Source organism: Eleutherodactylus coqui, chromosome 10 (genome assembly GCF_035609145.1).
Source record: "Eleutherodactylus coqui strain aEleCoq1 chromosome 10, aEleCoq1.hap1, whole genome shotgun sequence".
NCBI lineage: Eukaryota > Metazoa > Chordata > Amphibia > Anura > Eleutherodactylidae > Eleutherodactylus > Eleutherodactylus coqui.
In genome coordinates, this window is record NC_089846.1 from 75,661,363 (window position 1) to 75,680,452 (window position 19,090).

The 19,090-nt window shown below is 44.5% G+C and overlaps 1 protein-coding gene across 3 annotated transcripts in view; it reads left to right on the forward strand.

The window, feature by feature from the left end:
• RGL2 (ral guanine nucleotide dissociation stimulator like 2) overlaps nucleotides 1–19,090 on the forward strand; it is a 63,266-nt gene that overhangs the window by 25,379 nt on the left and 18,797 nt on the right. The window contains exons 1-3 of one of the 3 annotated variants that reach the window (XM_066581308.1): nucleotides 10,531–10,761; nucleotides 10,911–10,988; nucleotides 13,667–13,830. In XM_066581308.1, the coding sequence (XP_066437405.1) occupies nucleotides 10,693–10,761; nucleotides 10,911–10,988; nucleotides 13,667–13,830 (311 nt within the window). In that variant the 5' untranslated portion in view covers nucleotides 10,531–10,692. Of the gene's footprint in view, nucleotides 1–10,530; nucleotides 10,825–10,910; nucleotides 10,989–13,666; nucleotides 13,831–19,090 lie in introns of those variants that run through there. The other 2 variants (XM_066581309.1, XM_066581307.1) reach the window with 2 other exon arrangements.

Here is a 19,090-nt window from a genome sequence, read left to right on the forward strand (position 1 = left end):
AACATTTACATTGCCCCTTGATAATAGTGGCCAGTGCTTTCTGATGATTCTCATCACTTGGTCACTTATAGGGCTGTAATTCGATATGAATGGAATACAGGCATTGTCCATTTTTCTACCCTTAGCAATCAGTAATTGTTCACGTGGAAGTGATTGAACCTTATCTACCAGTGGTGACAGCAGCTTACATGGGTAACCTCTTACTACAAATTTGGAGCACATTTCCTCCAACCTCTCATCGATCTTATCATTACTGACTATCCGTCTTACTCGGAGAAACTGGCTCCACGGTAGCGATTCGATAGTCCTTCTCGGGTGGAAGCTATCAAATACCAACAGAATATTTCTATCTGTGACCATGGTGAAAAGATCAGTCTCTAATAGATCACCGTTCTTTATAACCATTACATCCAAGAATTGAAGTTCTGTTTTTGACGTTGATATTGTGAAGTTCAATTCCAGGAGGATCCCATTTAGCTCATTGTGGAAAATTGCCAACTCCTCCTCTGAACCATCCCACAACATAAAAACATCGTCAATATACCTCCACCATCCTCGCACACAGTGCCAGGATGGGGAGGTATATATGTTTGTCCTCTCAATGTAGTTCATGAAGATCACGGCATATGTTGGGGCCACATTTGACCCCATTGCGATGCCGCAACATTGCTGGTAGAAGACATTGTCGAAGATGAAAAAATTATTCATCAGAATAAATTCGAGTAATGTGAGAATAAATTGAATCGTCCCATTATCCCAAGCGGAATCTATTAGATATTCCCGAACCGCCTCAAGCCCTTTCTCATGAGAGATAATGGTGTATAGCGAAACTACATCTAGTGACACTAGTGTCGTTTGTTCACTAACTCTTATTTCTTTTATTTTATTTAAGAAATCACTAGTGTCTCGTATGTATGATTTATCATTTGTCCCAAAAACTCTCAACACTCTATCTAAGAAGCAGGATATTGTGCTGAAAAGGGAGTCTTTCCCGGAGATGATCGGTCTTCCCGGGGGATTCTCCAAGCTTTTGTGCACCTTCGGCAAAACATAAATAGTAGGCGTAATGGGATGTAATACTAGCAGAAAGTCAGCTAATTGCTGGTCAATATTCACATTCTCAACTGCCTCTTTAATCACTGTGTGCAGTTGTATCTGAAAGCATAGGGTGAGGTCAGATCTTAATCGTTCATATGTTTTGGGATCATCCAATTGGCGCTGGATCTCATTGATATATTTGTCCCTGTCCATAATGACGATCGCCCCACCCTTATCTGCCGGTTTTATTACCACTGAATTATTCTTGCTTAGCTTCTTGATGGCTATAATCTCATCCTTACTCATGTTTGCTCTACATGGTTTACATAGCTTATGGGATGTTAGATAGCCTACATCTTGTTTTACGAATTTACAGAAGGTTTCGATCGTATGGTTAGTTGTTGGAGGCTGAAACCGACTCGGGGGGCGGAGACCAAGTTCCCTCGAGGAAAAGACCTCAAGGGAGTTGGCCCGAGCTCCACCTGCCTGTCCCCTCTCTGGCAGGACTTAGCTCTGCCCCCGTCTCGCCCCCTTCTATTGCAAATAGTGGCAAGGGACGGAGAGGGGACGGGAGCTCAGTTCCTGCTCCTGGCTTTTCCATCCCCCCCCACCCCCCCCCCCTGCAGACAAGGACACCGTATATCGGCTCGGCGTGAAAACCGAGCCGATATACGATCGTCTAAATAAGCCCTCAGAAAGGATTTCCTTTCCTCTGCTGTGGGATGCCAAGGGAGCGGGTTTACACCACGCTCGATCCAGGAGAAAACATGCTGAACTACTAGGCTTGCTCTAGTAGGGTACTTCCTCCGCTCCGACATGACTGGACTGCAACCTCTCCTCTCTCACACCTAGCTGAATCTGCATAACTGCTCACTGTCACTCCCTTTTATCTCCTCTGTTTCTTTCCCACACTTTCTGAACTCCTCCCATTCTTGCATAGGGACTTGTGCAGTAGTTTTCCCGCCCTTGGGCTCTGCACCAGTGAAATTGAATCTGACTGTCAGCCAATGGGAGACCAGCTAACATCAGTGTTAAGCTCTAGGCTTAGAAGAGAAGAGGAGACACTGGGTCTCTCCTACAGATGTCACCTCCTACATCCATGGACGGCATATAGACAGGTGTGACAGGACAAATGTGCTGTAAGTGTTCCGTAGGCCCACTACACACAGGCACTGCAGATGAATCAGTCCTATAGATATATACAGCAGTAGAGAATAGAATACCATCATGTACTGACGGTCCGATGACAGGAGTATTCACCGCAGGGGATCTTGGGTAGTATTAATACATTTTCCCTTCCTCTAAAGCACATGTGTCAAACACAAGGCCCGCGGGCCGAACCCGGCCCGCTGTCTCATGTTATGTGGCCCGCGGCATGCCGACGGCCGCTCACCACTGTAGTGATTACCAGCTGGGGTGCCGCAACTCCCCACTTGTAATCACACTGACAGCGCTGATCCCGGCGCACACTCTGACATCAGAATCCTTCTCCCCAGTCCCCTGCTCTTCAGTTCCGCAGGAGAGGACTCAGGGAGGAAGCGTGCCGTGCTGCACACTGTGCACCCGGGCGCATATGAACTTTTTCCACAAGACTTTTGCACTATTGAGCAATTCCAGCAACGTGATTGGTTGTCTGGGTTGGCTGATTCACAGTGATTGGTTGTCTGGGTTGGCTGATTCACAGTGATTGGTTGTTTGGGTTCGCTGATTCACCAAGCAACCAATCAGGTTGCTGGAATTGCTCAATAGTGCAGAAGTCTTGTGGGAAAAGATAATATGCCACCCGGGCTCAGCACGATCCGAGGAGGAGCGGCGCTGACAGCAAGGAGGAGGTAAGCATATGGCTGGGGAAGGGGGAAGTCAATATTGCTGCTGGGGGTGGGGGGTTAATATTGTTGTTGCTGGGAGGAGGTTAATATTGCTGATTGCTGCCGGGGGTGAGAGGGTTAATATTGCTGGTGTGTTGGGGGGGGGTATTTTGCTGCTGGGAGGGGGTTAATATTGCTGTGGGGGTGGGGTGGTAATATTGCTGTGGGGGTGGGGTGGTAATATTGCTGGCGGGGGTGGGGGTTAATATTTCTGCGGGGGGGAGGGGTTAATATTGCTGGGAGGGTTAATATTGTTGCTGGGTGTGGGGGAATAATATTGTTGCTGGCAGGGGGTTAATATTGCTGCCGGGTTGGGAAGGGGACGGGGGGGAGGGTTAATATTGTTGCTGGGAGAGGGTTAATATTGCTGCGGGGGTGGGGTGGTAATATTGCTGGTGGGGGTTAATATTGCTGCTGGGTGGGTGGGAGTTAATACTGTTGCTGGGAGGGAGTTAATATTGGTGCGGGGGGAAGGGGTTAATATTGCTGGTGGGGGTTAATATTGCTGCTGGGTGGGGGGTTATATTGCTGCTGGGAGGAGGTTAATATTACTGTGGGGGTCGCTATTACTACTGGGGCCACTGTGGGGTACCCTGTTACTACTGGGGCCACAGTGGGGGTCAATATTTTTACTGGGGCCACTATGAGAGTCACTATGACTACTGTGACCACTGTAGGGGTCACTATTACTACTGGGGCCACTATAGGGGTCACTATTACTACTGCAACCACTATAGGGGTCACTATGACTACTGCGACCACTATAGGGGTCACTTATCACTGCGACCACTATAGGGGTCACTATGACTACTGCGACCACTATAGGGGTCACTATTACTACTGCGACCACTATAGGGGTCACTATGACTACTGCAACCACTATAGGGGTCACTATTACTACTGCAACCACTATAGGGGTCACTTATCACTGCGACCACTATAGGGGTCACTATGACTACTGCGACCACTATAGAGGTCACTATGACTACTGCGACCACTATAGGGGTCACTATTAGGGTTCGTTCTCACGGACTTAATTGCATTTCGGTCGCACAAATGCGCTACGTATTTGCGCAATCGAAAATCGCTTATACCTACGTATTTGGGCATGCAGAAAAGAACGCAGACGCGCCCACTGAGATGGTGCGCTAATATGCAGTGAATACATCGGTTTCCTGCGCGGCCCATTCACTTCAATGGCCTATCATGGTGCGTAGTACGCAACAAAATAGGTCATGCTGTGTGAAAATATACATCATGTGAATGAAATCACTGAAACCAATGGCTTCTATTCACTGCATATTATGTACGCAAATACGCTGGTGTGAACGAGCCCTCACTATACTGTCTTACAATCGGCCCTTTGAAGGTCACCATAAGCCCGATGTGGCCCTTGGTGAAAATGAGTTCGACACCCCTGCTCTAAAGCAAGAGCTTGAGGCATGATGACAAGTTTCCCTACATGTATCCTGCCTGTGGGGCGATTGTCCTGATCACACCTGGTGGCTGTCACCTGCACTGCACCTGTCGGTCTAACGCACCATACAAACATATCCGTCACCTCTGCATTTCCCAATGCGTTTCCTCCAAATCAATAGTTACTGGAATCATCAGGGGGCTTTAACAGAATGGAGGCAAAACACAATAACCCTCCGGTAGCACAACATCCAGATGGTGACGTCTGTTTACACTCGTGCGAATGAGACTTAAATGGTGGCTTATTGTCTCCTGCATATGTCTTTTAAGGGAATAAAGTGTTGTAAATGCCAACATTTAATGGAGAAAAAATGCATACAATAATTCATGAGCAGAAAGATGATGTGAATGTTCGATTTAGTGAGGGAAATGCGATAAGAATTGTTTACTAGAAGTACTATTATAGTGCCCACCAGGTGTTGTGTACATGCAACAGGATTATGGTGTACTGCTAATGTTGAATGGGAAATCTTATAATGGTGGACGTCTTGTGTGTGATGGGTAGGTTTATAATAGAAGTGCAATGATGTTAATAGCATGTGCTTAGATAAATAGAACCTATGACGGATTACAAGCATCAGCAATGTAGGCGCTCGTGTTTATTGCATAACTGTAGGATATTGTAAATGGTAAAATGCAACTGGTTTATGTAGAAATGTCTAAGACATCACTGACTGATGTAATTGCTGATGTTTATCACCAGAGTATGATGATGACTGATAATAGAGTGTAGACATGCAGTGGGAAGTGTGATAGTCTCTCATAGAATCCTAGAATGGTAGAGTTGGAAGGGACCTCCAGGGTCATCGGATCCAACCCCCTGCTCAATGCAGGATTCAATGAATCACCCCAGACAGATATTTGCCCAGCCTCTGAAGACTTCATTGAAGTAGAACTCACCACCTCCCGTGGCAACCTGTTTCATTCATTCATTCTTCCTTTAGTATCCTAGGATATAATTCATCTGGAACTTGAGACTTGAATTCATGTTAGTTGTCTAAGTGTTCCCTCACCATCTCTTTGCTTATAGATAGCCTGCATTCTTTTATTCCCCCTAATAGCACAGGGAAGATCAGTTGATGTTCCATCTACTTTCTGAGAGAAAACAGATACAAAATAGTAATTTAAAACTTCGGTCTTCTCAACATCATTCTTAACCAATTCACCATTTTCATCCTGTAAGCATCCAATAGCATGCTTGACTTTTCTTTTGCTTTTGACATCCCCCCCCCCCCCCCCCAATCCTTTTTTATTGCTTTTGGCCTCTGTTGTAAGCCTTAATTCATTATTAGCTTTAGCTTTTCTGACAATTGCCCTACAGTTTCTGAAGACCGCATTATACTCTTCTTTAGATAGTCCACCTCTTTCCATTTGATAAACAACATTTTCTTTGTTTTTAACATGTGTGCAAGTTCTGTGTTCTTCCATCCTGGTTTCTTTAAATGCTTCCCATTCTTCCTTCTTTTAGGGATTGTTAACAACTGTGCTTTGAGAATCTCATTTTACAATTTCCCAACCTTCTTGGGACATTTCTTTCCTTAAGAACATCCAGCTATTGGATTCTTCCTATCGTCTTTCTGAGTTCATTGAAATCTGCCTTTGTGAAATCCAACCTTGAGGTCTGAGTTTTCTCAGGTCTTCCACCCCTTTTTATCCAAAATTCAAGGATAGCATGATCACTGCCAGCCACTCTTACTTCCTCAGCCATTCCCTCCCTGTTGGTAAGAATTTGGTCCAAGATAGCAGATCCCCTCATTTTCTCTTCTACCTTCTGGAAGATAAAGTTGTCAGCAAGAGCAGATAAGAATTTGTTGGATCCATTACTTTTACCTGAGAGAGATTCCCAACAAATGTCTGGATAGGTAAAATCTCCCATGATCACTGTGTTGTGCTTTTTTGAGAGCTTGGCCATCTGATGTAGAAAGAGTTCATCCATATCTTCTGCTTGTCCAGGTGGCCTATAGTAAATGCCTACAATGGTGTCCTTTCTGTTGTTCTCTCTTTGTATTCTTCCCCAAACATTTTCTACAGAACTACCATGCTCTGAAGCTTGAATCTCTGTGGAGATGAATGTTTTCCTAACATACAACACAACACCTCTTCCCCTTTTATTAGGTCTGTTTCTTATAAATAAGTTGTATCCTTCAAGCTTTGTATTCCAATCGTGTATCATCCCACTAAGTTTCTGTGATGCCTATGACATCATATTTCTCTTCCTGTGTTAGGAGCTCCAATTCCCCTTGTTTCTACCTTCATTCCTCTCAATAGGGAATCCCCCACAACCAGCACTCTCCTTTTCTTCTTCACAACAGCACTTCTTCTCCATCCATGAGGATTCTGGGAGCTTACTAGACTGTTCTTTGTGTCATTTGTTTTTTTTAAACTCTTTTTTTATTGGCATTTAAGAAGAACATACACGAACAAGTCATAACAATTACAGAAAATCGTGGTCATATAATACACATTTTGATTACAGTAGTGACTTCGCCATTAGATATCTACGTAAGCTTTCTAGTTCAATGTTTACAGTGTATAAAATATCACCTTACCCATGCATATACCTTCCTTTTTTTATTTCCCCCCATTATCCCCCCTCCCCTAATTCTCCAACAATCTTAATTAGTAGAGTCATTTCTTGATGTACCCCTTCATTGTTCTCCTGTGATAGAGTCTGGTACTGGTTCCTGTGCAGTATGGGTGCTGGCTGACTCATGATCCTCTGGCTTCTTTGGGCCACATGCTTCCATTCCTCAGCTTCTGCAGATACACTAGACATTTCTTTTCCTTCTACATAATTTGAACTTCTGCTCTGTCAAGAAAATCCTCACCTTCCTTACATGAGTTACGATGTAGCTATTCTCTCCCAAAGACTGCGCACCTTTTCCTCCAGTAGAGACACAAGCTCGCATTTCCGGCCGATGAAGTTTGGCTTTTCCTCTGGTCAGTAAAAATATATAAAAGTACGGGCTCACCTCTCCTGCAGCACCTCGGTAATATGAAGAAGATATAGCGGGAGCTGAATCCTCAAAAGCGGCAAGTGGCTACTGTCCAATTCCAAAGAGAAGAGATGGAGGACAGCTTCAACCACTAAAAAAATCTTCTTTATTAATAAAAGAGCATGACACTCACAAACATCATATACAGGAACGCTGAACACGTTTTGGCCAACTGGGCTTTGTCCAACTGCCAACTACCGTTTCAGCCAACTGCCTTTGTTTCCCTCTGGTCGGTCTGTAAACATATAGCAGACATTACCGATCACCATATGGCTACTCATCTCTTCCATGTTGTCAGCTGATGTCCACTTCCAAACTTCTGAAAGTCAAGAATTCTAGTGATGATATATAACCTATAAGATGCCACTCAGCGCGGGCGGCCTGGCGATGTCCTCCAAGCAGCTAGACACATCTAAACCCAGCAATCTTCCCGCTCACAGCGACTCTTCTCTCTTCCCAGAATGCACTGGGACTATGCAAATTGTTGTGGCCTGTGTGGACATTGTGTGATTTGGTCCCCAACCCAGACATGGTAGCCATGCTTCAGGTGTTCTTCACCGGCTACAAGGCTGGGCAGGTTAAGTGTATCTGATTGACAACCAGAGGGCACATTTCGCCAGCATGGAGGTGCTATGGAGATATAAGAAGTAGAATGTGCTGCACAAGCAGAGGGTGTGTTTCCCACATTGATGAAGAACGCAAAAATGTGTGCGAGGTCCAAGCAGAGGAGTTGTCGGGAGTCCTGAGATGCTCGCTGTGAGTGAGGAGACTGGGTGCAGCTTCAGAGTGTGGCCTCTGTGGCCGGACCATGTGGATTTGTGTTGTAGCTGCGGTTGGGAAACTGTTAGATTGCTGAGACTGTGAGAGGTGAGTTGTATGTCCACAAGGCCACCATATGGTGTGCTGATAAGTAACCAAAGAGACTGAAGCCACTTGTACAGGAGCGATCACCACTGGTCCGTCGCTGCATCTGATGATCCCTGCTCTGTGAGGGTACAGGAGCGATCACCACTGGTCCGTCGCTGCATCTGATGATCCCTGCTCTGTGAGGGTACAGGAGCGATCATCACTGGTCTGTCGTTGCATCTGATGATCCCTGCTCTGTGAGGGTACAGGAGCGATCATCGCTGGTCTGTCGCTGCATCTGATGATCCCTGCTCTGTGAGGGTACAGGAGCGATCATCGCTGGTCTGTCGTTGCATCTGATGATCCCTGCTTTGTGAGGGTACAGGAGCGATCATCACTGGTCCGTCGCTGCATCTGATGATCCCTGCTGTGTGAGGGTACAGAAGCGATCATCGCTGGGACAGCTGAAGTGCTCAACAGTCATCAACCAAAGAGATTAGGCTGATAAACAGATTGCCTAAGAAGTTTTTACTTTTTCTATGAAAAGTTCCAGAATGCTGATCTTGCTTCGTTTGATCGTTTGGTAACGATATCTATGGGCCACTAAGTCCGGACCTGACTTATAAAATCTTGCACCACATTTCAAGGCTCCCCCACATGGTGGTTATACTGGTTGTGCTGCTGCCCAATATATTATTATCTGTGATAAACAGATTGTGTCTACAAGCGCCGGGGAAGAGACGGAGCATACAAGTGTTGTAGCCCGCGCAGGCACTGACCTTCAGAGGGTGACGCAATTGACAGCATTACAACTGCTGCACAATAAGACTGAGTTTACTGTGTAGTTGATTCTGCAGAGACCACCGCGCCGATACAGTGCTGCGGAGATCTCTGAGTCTGTGCTGCTGAGTGTTCTGGATTGTGATTCCGAAGTTTTCAGAACTGTGTGTTAAGTTTCTGGAACCCATAAGCCATTTGAATTGCTCGTCCTGATAAAAACCCGAAAGCCTACTGCAGTCCCTACTGTGATGTCTGGAATCTGCTTCAGGCCGGCTGCACACGAGTATATTTGTATTGTGGAATCTTGAACAGGCTTTTTCCTGCACACGAGAAGAAATTAATTGCAATTTTCCACTCGCAGAGGAAAAATCACAGCATTCTCAAATTTAGTGCGGTGTTGAAGTCAACGGAAGCCATCTGCAATTAACACTGCAGACAGGTCGCGGATTCTGCGTCATCGCCTGACGAGGGAAAATCTGTACTGCGCATGTCCGCCGGACCATCCACAGTACAGAAGAATTCACAGTCACAGAGTCGGATTCTGCTGCGGGATCCCACATCCGGAATCCGACCCGGTCATGTGCAGTCGGCCTTACGTGGCCGTAGTATTAATTCCTGTGTGCAGCCTAAAATGACTGCGCAGCTAAAGAACTGAGAAGTTGTTGCAGCATGCACTTTGTCTCTGACCTACCTACACGGTGGGACCCCCATGGGTGGAGAGTTCCTTTATTATTCCCCACTACGGGGGTAGGACGAACGTAGAACAAATACGAAATATCAACACAAGCTGATATGAGCCTACAATGTGTTAAATATCAGGTTCTACCATTGTTGATATTTCGGTTTATTCAGCAACATTTTTATTATTTCTTTACCTTGTTACTTTTACATTCGTTACTTTGTACCTTGTTAAAAAAAAAATATTCAAAAAACCGTAAGAACCCTCTGGTAGGCACACTTTTTGGTCTGCGCAATGCAGCGGGCCTGGAGTTAGATCTGGCTTACATGAGTGTAAAAGTACCACATATTACATGCGCGGTGTATGCTTGTTTTGATACACGGTCATTTACAGGCAATCAAATACATTGCCTTACGCTGGTTTGCTCACATTTGCGTGTAAGAATTGTGTAATACACAAATGCAAAAAAAGTTCTATTTGCTGCGTATTACGTATGACATATGGGTGCGTATTCAACGCCACCCATACGCAATTACATTGCATATGGGTGGCGCATATGCAAAGCAACGACGCGGGAAATTTAAACAAACTAAAAACACTTGAAGACTGACTAAGATGACGTGTGGGAGATACATGCGTGAGATATGCTGTCATACACAGTGCTTCATCACTGCCATACGCGGCGATAGGCCAACTCACTTCCGGCTCCACAGTGGTAGAACCCTGCGTGACTCACCAGCGGACATTATTCTGTATGTGCGTACATTGATGTGCTTATGAATATTCACAGCTGGAACCGGTTTGCTAGGGCGTCGCTGGCCGCATGCTATATTTACCTGTATGGGCACGTGTCTTTCTCCGGAAGTGTAAATGCCAGACACCTGGGATACAGATATTACTCTTGCAGCTGATCCCCGGCCGGCATTAACTCTTCCCTCGCCTGCTCCCAGCACTTGTTCTTAGCTCTCATCAGCCTGCCCTCCCTTCCTCATCAGCTGCTTGGCTTTCTATGAACTGCCTGTCCCGGGGAGGTCCCTGTGTCGCCTCCAGGACAACGTGGTACTTTCTTCCTGGCAAGGTGAGGTATGCCACATCTTCCCGGTGGTGCAAGGCTGTGTGACGAATGATGAGATGGCTGCAGGTTTGTGCACTGGGGTTCCTGCCCGGGTTTTTGGAGTATGGAGCTCGCGGCAACCAGAGGCTGATAATGTTGCTGTCTTCTTCCAGGTCTGGCAGTATGAGGGAGACGAGGAGCGGGACGGTGTTATATACAGTGTGTGTCTACGCAACACAAACTCCCAGCAGGTAAGGCAGCGCCTCCCGTATACATCATGTGTAAACCTGTGCCAGCTGGTACCCATGTACTTGCCATCCTTAGTGCCCACAGAGCTGATATGTCAGCTGGCAAGCATTCGTTTAGTATATAGGGTGGTAGTGATGAGCATTATCCAACCCGGGGCTTTCCAGCTGTTGGAAGCTACAAGTCCCATCATGCACTGACAGCTGCTGGCAAACAGACCATATCATACTATCGTGTTTCCTCAAAAATAAGACCCTGTCTTATATTAATTTTTGCCCCAAAAGAGGCACTGAGTCTTATTTTCGGGGGGTGTCTTATAATTACCTAGCAGGCACCTTCTGGATCCCTCCTGCTGGTCTCCGGAGTTCCGGCACGCTTGCTTGCAGTCCTCAGACGTCGACAGAAGATCGTTTGCTGATAAGGGGATTAGTAAATCCTGCCTCCAGCAAGCGTTGGCTCTGATTGGCTGAGCCGCAACACTCAAGAACCAATCAATGCAATGCTTGAAGAACCAATTACATCCATCTCATTGGTTTATGGAGTGCTGCATTGATTGGCTCTGCTGCGTCGCTCGAAAACCAATCAGAGCCATCACTTCCTGGAGGTGGGGTTTATGAACCCCATTACCAGCAAGCGATCTTCTGTCGGCGGCTGAGGACTGCAAGCAAGTGTGCCAAAACTCTGGAGACCAGCAGGAGGGACCCGGACAGCGACTGCTAGATAATGCATTGTTTTTTTTATGTAGTGGAGCTAGAGCTTATTTTCAGGATGTGGCTTATGTTTCAAGCCTTGTTGAAAATCTTGAAATATCAGGGTAGGTCTTATTTTTGTTTGTGGGGGGGGGTGGGGTAGGTCTTATTTTCAGGGAAACGTGCTAATGCCATGCAGATAAATTATATAGTGTAATGCACTGAGGAAGCCAAATCAAAATAAGACCCCGGAACGCAGGGTCACAATTTCGCAACAAAACAAGTACCATTCCCCTTCAGGATGCATTCACGCATTGCTGATTTGCTGCAGGTTTTTGGTGCAGTTATCACGGTACAGCAAGCGACACAGGGATCGGTATTATGTGTACACTATTGGGGGGTGAAGACACCTGGGCATGCTGGTAGGGTCATGCTTTAAAGGAATCGGTACGATGCGGACACCAGTGGGGGGCATGCCTCGGTTTGGGAATTCTTCACAGGAATTGGTACGGTGCGGACACCAATGGGGGGCATGCCTCGGTTTGAGAACGCTTCACAGGAATCGGTACAGTGCGGACACCAGTGGGCGCGTGCCTCGCTTTGAGAATGCTTCACAGAAATCGGTACGGTGCAGACACCAGTCTTACAAAAATATTTATTCTAACAAATAACTCTGGAGATGAATTTGCTCTAGAAGCTTTTGTTAATAGATGAACAATAGGCGATTATTCAGAAACCTTAGAAAACCTAACTGACTGAAGATTTGGCTAACAATCTGTTACACATCATAGAGATCAGCAACACACTTCAGCTGTAGAAGACGTTGCAATATTACCCGATTCACGCCACCATTGGTGGTTGCCCGCACACAGTCTGAAAATAACGCAAATGTTGTCCAATAACTTGTTCACAGCTGGCGGATGAATATGTGTCCGCTGGTGTTGGCTTGAGCTTGTGTATTTTAACTGGACTTTTCCTGAGGGCCTACCTCACTTACATGTCTCGAATGTGTTCTGTTCTGTACCATAATGTAGGTGATGCATCTTTGGATGTCTGTTGGGGCCATCTTATTCACAGAGCTGCAGGATGATGTGAATTCTTTGTATCAGTCTCTTTAGCTGTAGTCCCTGCAACTTTGTTGTCTCAGGGACGTCGATTCTGAAAGGTTATAGAGTTGCGCTTGTCAAACATCGGCTGTCTCCTTTCTTGTGTCACTGTCCCTCTCTAACAGGCACAGATTCTCTAGGACGTCCTCCACGGCTCCCCAAGCGAATCCTCACTCCTTTTTTGCATCTCTCTGTGATCTCTAGTCCCCCAGATCTCCCACCTGACCTCTGCAGCCAATGGGAAGTCACCTACAACACTCCACAGAGAAATACGCAAACGGCAGAAATGTATGATGGCCATTAGGGGTTGCCTTATACCATCCTGATTACACAACTATAGGAACCATAACAGCGTTCATAGCAGCACAAACTTGAACCCAGGGTCCCTACTTACACAGGTCTGCAGCTCATTTCACCATTTCAAATTTGAATTCAATTGAAAGGGTGAAATATGCTGCAGATCTGCATCAAAATCTGCAGTAACAGCGGCTTGCTGGCTGCCGTAGCAAGCTTTTATCATTTAGGTAGTCTGGTTTAATATAAAGATAGCTTAATCATTGCGCAAATTAAAAGTTCCACAACTTTATAAATTACTTTGTTTCAATTCTTCACGATTTTCAATATATATGTTTGCTGCCAGTGAATGAGAAAACAGAAAGTTAATGCCTCAGCGATGTTTGTGAACGTGTCTCTTCCAGCGGCAGAAACCAACATCATCCTGATAACAGGGAAAGCTATTTTCTTCTATGCAAATATTTGTGCTATTGTTATCTCAGCTGTCGGCAGGTACAGAGACTACTTATGTACCGCCGCCTGGAAACCGAGTACAAGGTGTCACTTGTCGCTGAGTCACTGTTATATACTAATATATGATATTATATAACTCAGCCTCCTGTTAGAGTGTTAGCTCTACGTGCCGGAACTCTTCCCAGACTGGTCATCCATCTTCTTGAAGCCCGGGTTCTGGGGGACACCACCTACATCCCAGCCTTCCTGGCCACTTACCGGACCTTCACTAATACCCAGGCGGTGCTGCAGACGCTGCTGGACAGGTTGGTGCCCTATATGTGTTCTTGGAGATCTCCATACACGGAGCTGGACGGCGGCGAATTACACACAAGCCGCTTGTGGATTATTAGGAGATACTGGGCTTTATCAAAGTAAGGCCACCTTCAAACGGCCTAGAAAAATTGTGCGAGATTTGTGCGTGACGCACAAATCTCGCACGAATATGAACCGCAGTCCTTTGAATATGGTCATGTACATGAGCAATTTTTTTCTGCATCTCCGTGCAAAAATTGCGGCATGACCTATATTTGGGCGTTCCCTCGGAACGCATTTCCCATTGCTTTCAATGGGGCAGGGAAACACTTGGCGCAGCGTGGGTGGTGTTTGCGAGTGTGATGAGAGGTTTGTCATTCTAACAATGGGAAACACTTGTCGATCCTCCGACGTGATGGGAACAACCTGCAGGCAACAGAGACGCCGCCACTGAGCGGCCTGTATAATTTACGTAGAAACGCTTTAAAGAGCGATTCTTCAGGAATGGATTGATGAAGAGCCGCGGGACGGTGAGTAGCGGATGAAGGTAGTAAGTCCAGCGCTGGGGGTTTAGTGGGGTAAAGGATTATGAAAGCAAAAACCAGGAAAATATAATGGAAACTTTTACACTTCTTTTTTCACACACTCACCTGTTTTGGCCACATATCATATTGCATGTGTGGATCATATAATACCGTACGCTCCACTCTGCCCCCCTGCATCGCAAACCGCATGATATTATAATGGCAGATGATGGAATATAATTACCAACAGATAAAAGAAAAACTCTAAGGAATGTTGGGCCTCAAACCTTATTTATCAAACTTGTCTAATAGTAAAACTGTCTCTGTTGCCCATAGCAACCAATCATAACGCAGGTTTCATTTTACCACAGCACTATAAGGAGCTAGAAGCTGCGCTGTGATTGGTTGCTATGGGCCACTAAGACAGTTTCACTATTAGGGCTAGTTCACATGAGCGTATTTGGGCCGCGTATTACGTCTACAATCTTTGCGCTAGTAATATGCAGCGAATAGATCTCATTGATTTCAATGGGTCTGGTCACATGAGAGTATTTTATCCCAGGATGTTCGGTTGCAATAAAAAATATACGCGATTTCTTATTTTGGTGCGTAGTACTTGCTGCACTAGGCCATTGAAAAGAATAGGCTGGCGCAAATATGCAGTGAATACACAGGAAACCCGCACAGCAGATACACAGCAGATACACTGGCCTTGTGTCAACTAGTTTGTGTGTGCAAACATGCATTGTATTTGGGCACATGGGCCCCCACCGGCTCCGGGAAATACGTGGGGATAAGTGATTTTTGGTTGTGTAAATATGCAGAATATTTATGTGACTGAACGGTGCTTACGCCCCCAGGAATGGGCCACTACAGGTTTGATAAATGAGGCACAAAATTCTTTAGAGTTTTTCTTTCACCTGTTGGTAATTATATTCCATCATCCGTCATCATTGTGTCAAGCAGATTGCGATGCGTGCGGGCGGAGTGGAGTGTCCCAGTGACTATTGTACTGTGTGCAGGAACCCTCTATTGCAGGAGGCGACTATACCACAGGTTATGTTATATATCTATAAGTGTATCACAGGTTATGTTATATATCTGTAAGTGTATCACAGGTTATATTATACATCTATAGGTGTATCACAAGTTATATTATATATCTATAAGTGTATCAGGTTATACTATATATCTATAAGTGTATCACAGGTTATATTATAGATCTATAGGTGTATCACAGGCTATATTATATATCTACAGGTTTATCACAGACTATATTATATAATTATAGGTGTATCACAGGTTATGTTATATATCTATAAATGTATCACAGGTTATGTTATATATCTGTAAGTATATCACAGGTTATATTATATATCTATAGGTGTATCACAAGTTATATTATATATCTATAAGTGTATCAGGTTATACTATATATCTATAAGTGTATCACAGGTTATATTATATATCTATAGGTGTATCACAGGCTATATTATATATCCACAGGTTTATCAAATTCAAATAGCCCAGTAATCCCCCCAAGACAATGCAGGAACGAAAATAAAAAACAGCAGCAGCACCAGCCTCTTGAATTTGCTAGACCTGGTTATAGGATTGACTACCTCCTCATCTAGGTGGTACTCTCTACATTTTGGGAGTCTACCACACCAATTTTTTAATTTAATTATTTGTGCCTGTTTGTTTTGGTTCCTGATGAAACTACGTGATATGTAGTGGAAACGCGTAGAACCTCTGTACTTTGGAAATTTAGTACCTAATCAAATTTGGTTGGGTCTTTTTCAATTTCCCTTCTTGTTGCCTAGAAACATAGGGACTTACATGGCATTGACCAGGTTATATCCATCATCCTTTTTCTCTTGGTACATACATCCTGATTTGGGACATTCATGTACTCTATGCGTTGATGTGTGTCCAAGATAGGTGGTTTATCAGACAGCGACCTCTATAAGATATAACCGTGCACTGTTCATTTAAGCACAAACTGTCTTCTTGAACAGTACGCTAGCTGATATAACTATTTACAAGTCAGGAACTTGATCTTTCAAAATTGACCCTTGAAATATCCCCAGCCAATAACTACCTTTTAGGTACTGGGTAACAGGATTCACTTATCCGCTAAGGGAGTTTTTTTTACCTAAAAACGTCTCCCCAGATACCTGACTTTGGCTTACGTTTTTTCGGGAGATAACGCCAGTCACGTTATACTAATTTTTGTTGTCTGTATCTGTGTCTGTTTTAGGATTCACAAAAAATCCTTTTTATATACATTTTTATTAATAAAAGCTAAGTTTTAAGAGGGACACTCTAAACCCTTTCTGTGACAAGTATTATCGACATCCAGGTGTTTATCCTGCTACTGTGAACCCCCCCCCCCCCCCCCGACTCCCTAATGGCAATCAGACTATTCCCTGGATCAACCCCTAATAGTTCCTACCTGCCTGTAAACCTGGATTAATACTTAACCTAGGATTTATGACCTATAATATCCTTCCTCTCCAGAAAGACATCAAGTCCCCTTTTAAACTCCTCTATGGATTTTGCCATCACCACTTCCTCAGGCAGAGAGTTCCACAGTCTAACTGCTCTTACAGTAAAGAACCCCTCTCTGTGTTGGTGATGAAACCTGCTTTCCTCTAAATGTAATGGATGCCCTCTTGTTACCGTCGCAGTCCTGGGTATAAACAGATCATGGGAGAGATCCTTGTATTGTCCCCTCATGTATTTCTACATAGTTATTTGATCACCCCTTAGCCGTCTTTTTTCTAGAGTAAATAGTCCCAATTTGGATAGCCTCTCTGCGTATTCCAGTCCCGTCATTCAATGTATTAGTTTAGTTGCTCTTCTTTGAACCCCCTCCAGTACTGTAACATCTTTCCTGAGCACCGGTGACCAGAACTGTGCAAAGTATTCCATATGGGGCCTGACAAGTGCCTCATATAATGGAAGGATAATGTTCTCGTCCTTCGCCCCTATACCTCTTTTAATGCACCCCAAGACTTTATTTGCCTTTGCAGCAGCTAACTGGCATTGGTTACTCCAGTTTAGTCTATTATCCACTAGTACCCCCAGGTCTTTTTCCATATCACTTTTTCCTAGCAGTACCCCATTAAGTGTATATTGGTAACATCTGTTTTTGCTGCCCATGTGCATGACCTTACATTTTTCAACATTGAACTTTTTTTGCCATTTTTCTGCCCAAGCCCCCAGCTTATCTAGGTCCGTTTGTAGCCGTACATTGTCCTCTGTTGCATTAATTATATTGTATAATTTTGTGTCATCTGCAGATATTGATATTTTGCTGCGCAGCCCCTCTATCAGGCCGTTGATAAATATATTGAACAGAATGGGGCCTAATACTGAGCCCTGTGGCACCCTGCTAGCGACGGTGGCCCAATCAGAGTATGAACCATTTATTACCACCCTCTGCTTTCTATCATTGAGCCAATTCTTTACCCAATTACACACGTTTTCACCCAATCCGAGCTGTCTCATTTTGTTATATTAGCCTATTATTAGGCATGGTGTCAAATGCTTTAGAGAAGTCCAGATATACGAGATCAATAGATTCTCCCAGGTCCAGCCTAGAGCTTACTTCATCGTAGAAACTGATCAGATTTGTCTGACATGAGCGACCCTTCATAAACCCATGCTGGTGAGGAGTTATTCCATTTTTCTTTTTGAGGTACTCGTCGATGGCGTCTCTCAGAAACCCCTTGAAAATTTTTCCTGTTACTGAAGTGAGACTTACTGGCCTGTAATTACCAGACTCACTTTTGGTCCCCTTTTTGTAAATTGGAACCACGTTGGCAATGCGCCAATCCAATGGTACAACACCGGTCTTGATAGTGTCTAGAAATATTAGATATAGCAGCCTAGCTATCTCATCACTTAGTTCCCTTAGTATCCTTGGGTGTATTCCATCTGGGCCTGGCGATTTATTGATTTTGCGTTAGGTATGACATATTTTGTGATGGGTTCCTTTTATTCCCCTGCATCTCGTGTGGCATTTCCTTTTCGTTTTTAAATACGCTTGAAAAGAAACTATTTAATAGATTTGCCTTCCCTACATCATCTTCAATGATTTCTCCTGCATCATTTGTTAAAGGGCCAGTGCTCTCCATGCAAATCCTTTTGCTGTTAATATAGTTAAAAAATAGTTTTGGGTTGTTTTTGCTCTCTTTGGCGATCAGTCTTTCTTTTTCCTCCTTGGCAATTTTGATCCTATCTTTGCATAAATTGTTTTTTCCCCTGTACGATTTTAGTGCTTCTTCGCTGCCTTCTTGTTTTAATAGTTAGAACGCTTTCTTTTTTTCGTTTATTGCCCCTCTTACCGTCTTGTCGAGCCACATTGGTTTCCTTTTAGTTGAGATTCTTTTATTTTTAAAGGGAATGAACTGCTCACATGAGGTGATTAGGATCCTTTTAAACTTTTCCCATTTGTCCTCCGAACTGGCATTTTTGAGGGTGTTGTCCCAATTAATATTACCGATAGTAGTTCTAAGCTGATCAAATTTTGCTTTACCAAAGTTTAGTTTGTCGCTCCATGATAAGGTTTCTTATTGAATGACAGCTGGAAGTTGATTATATTGTGGTCACTGTTCCCCAAGTGCCCCTCAAGCTGTACCCCCTTTATTCGGTCCGGTTTGTTAGTTAGTACTAGGTCTAGAATGGCCCTCCCTCTCGTTGGTTCTTGCACTAGTTGGTTCAGGTAATTATCTTTAATTAC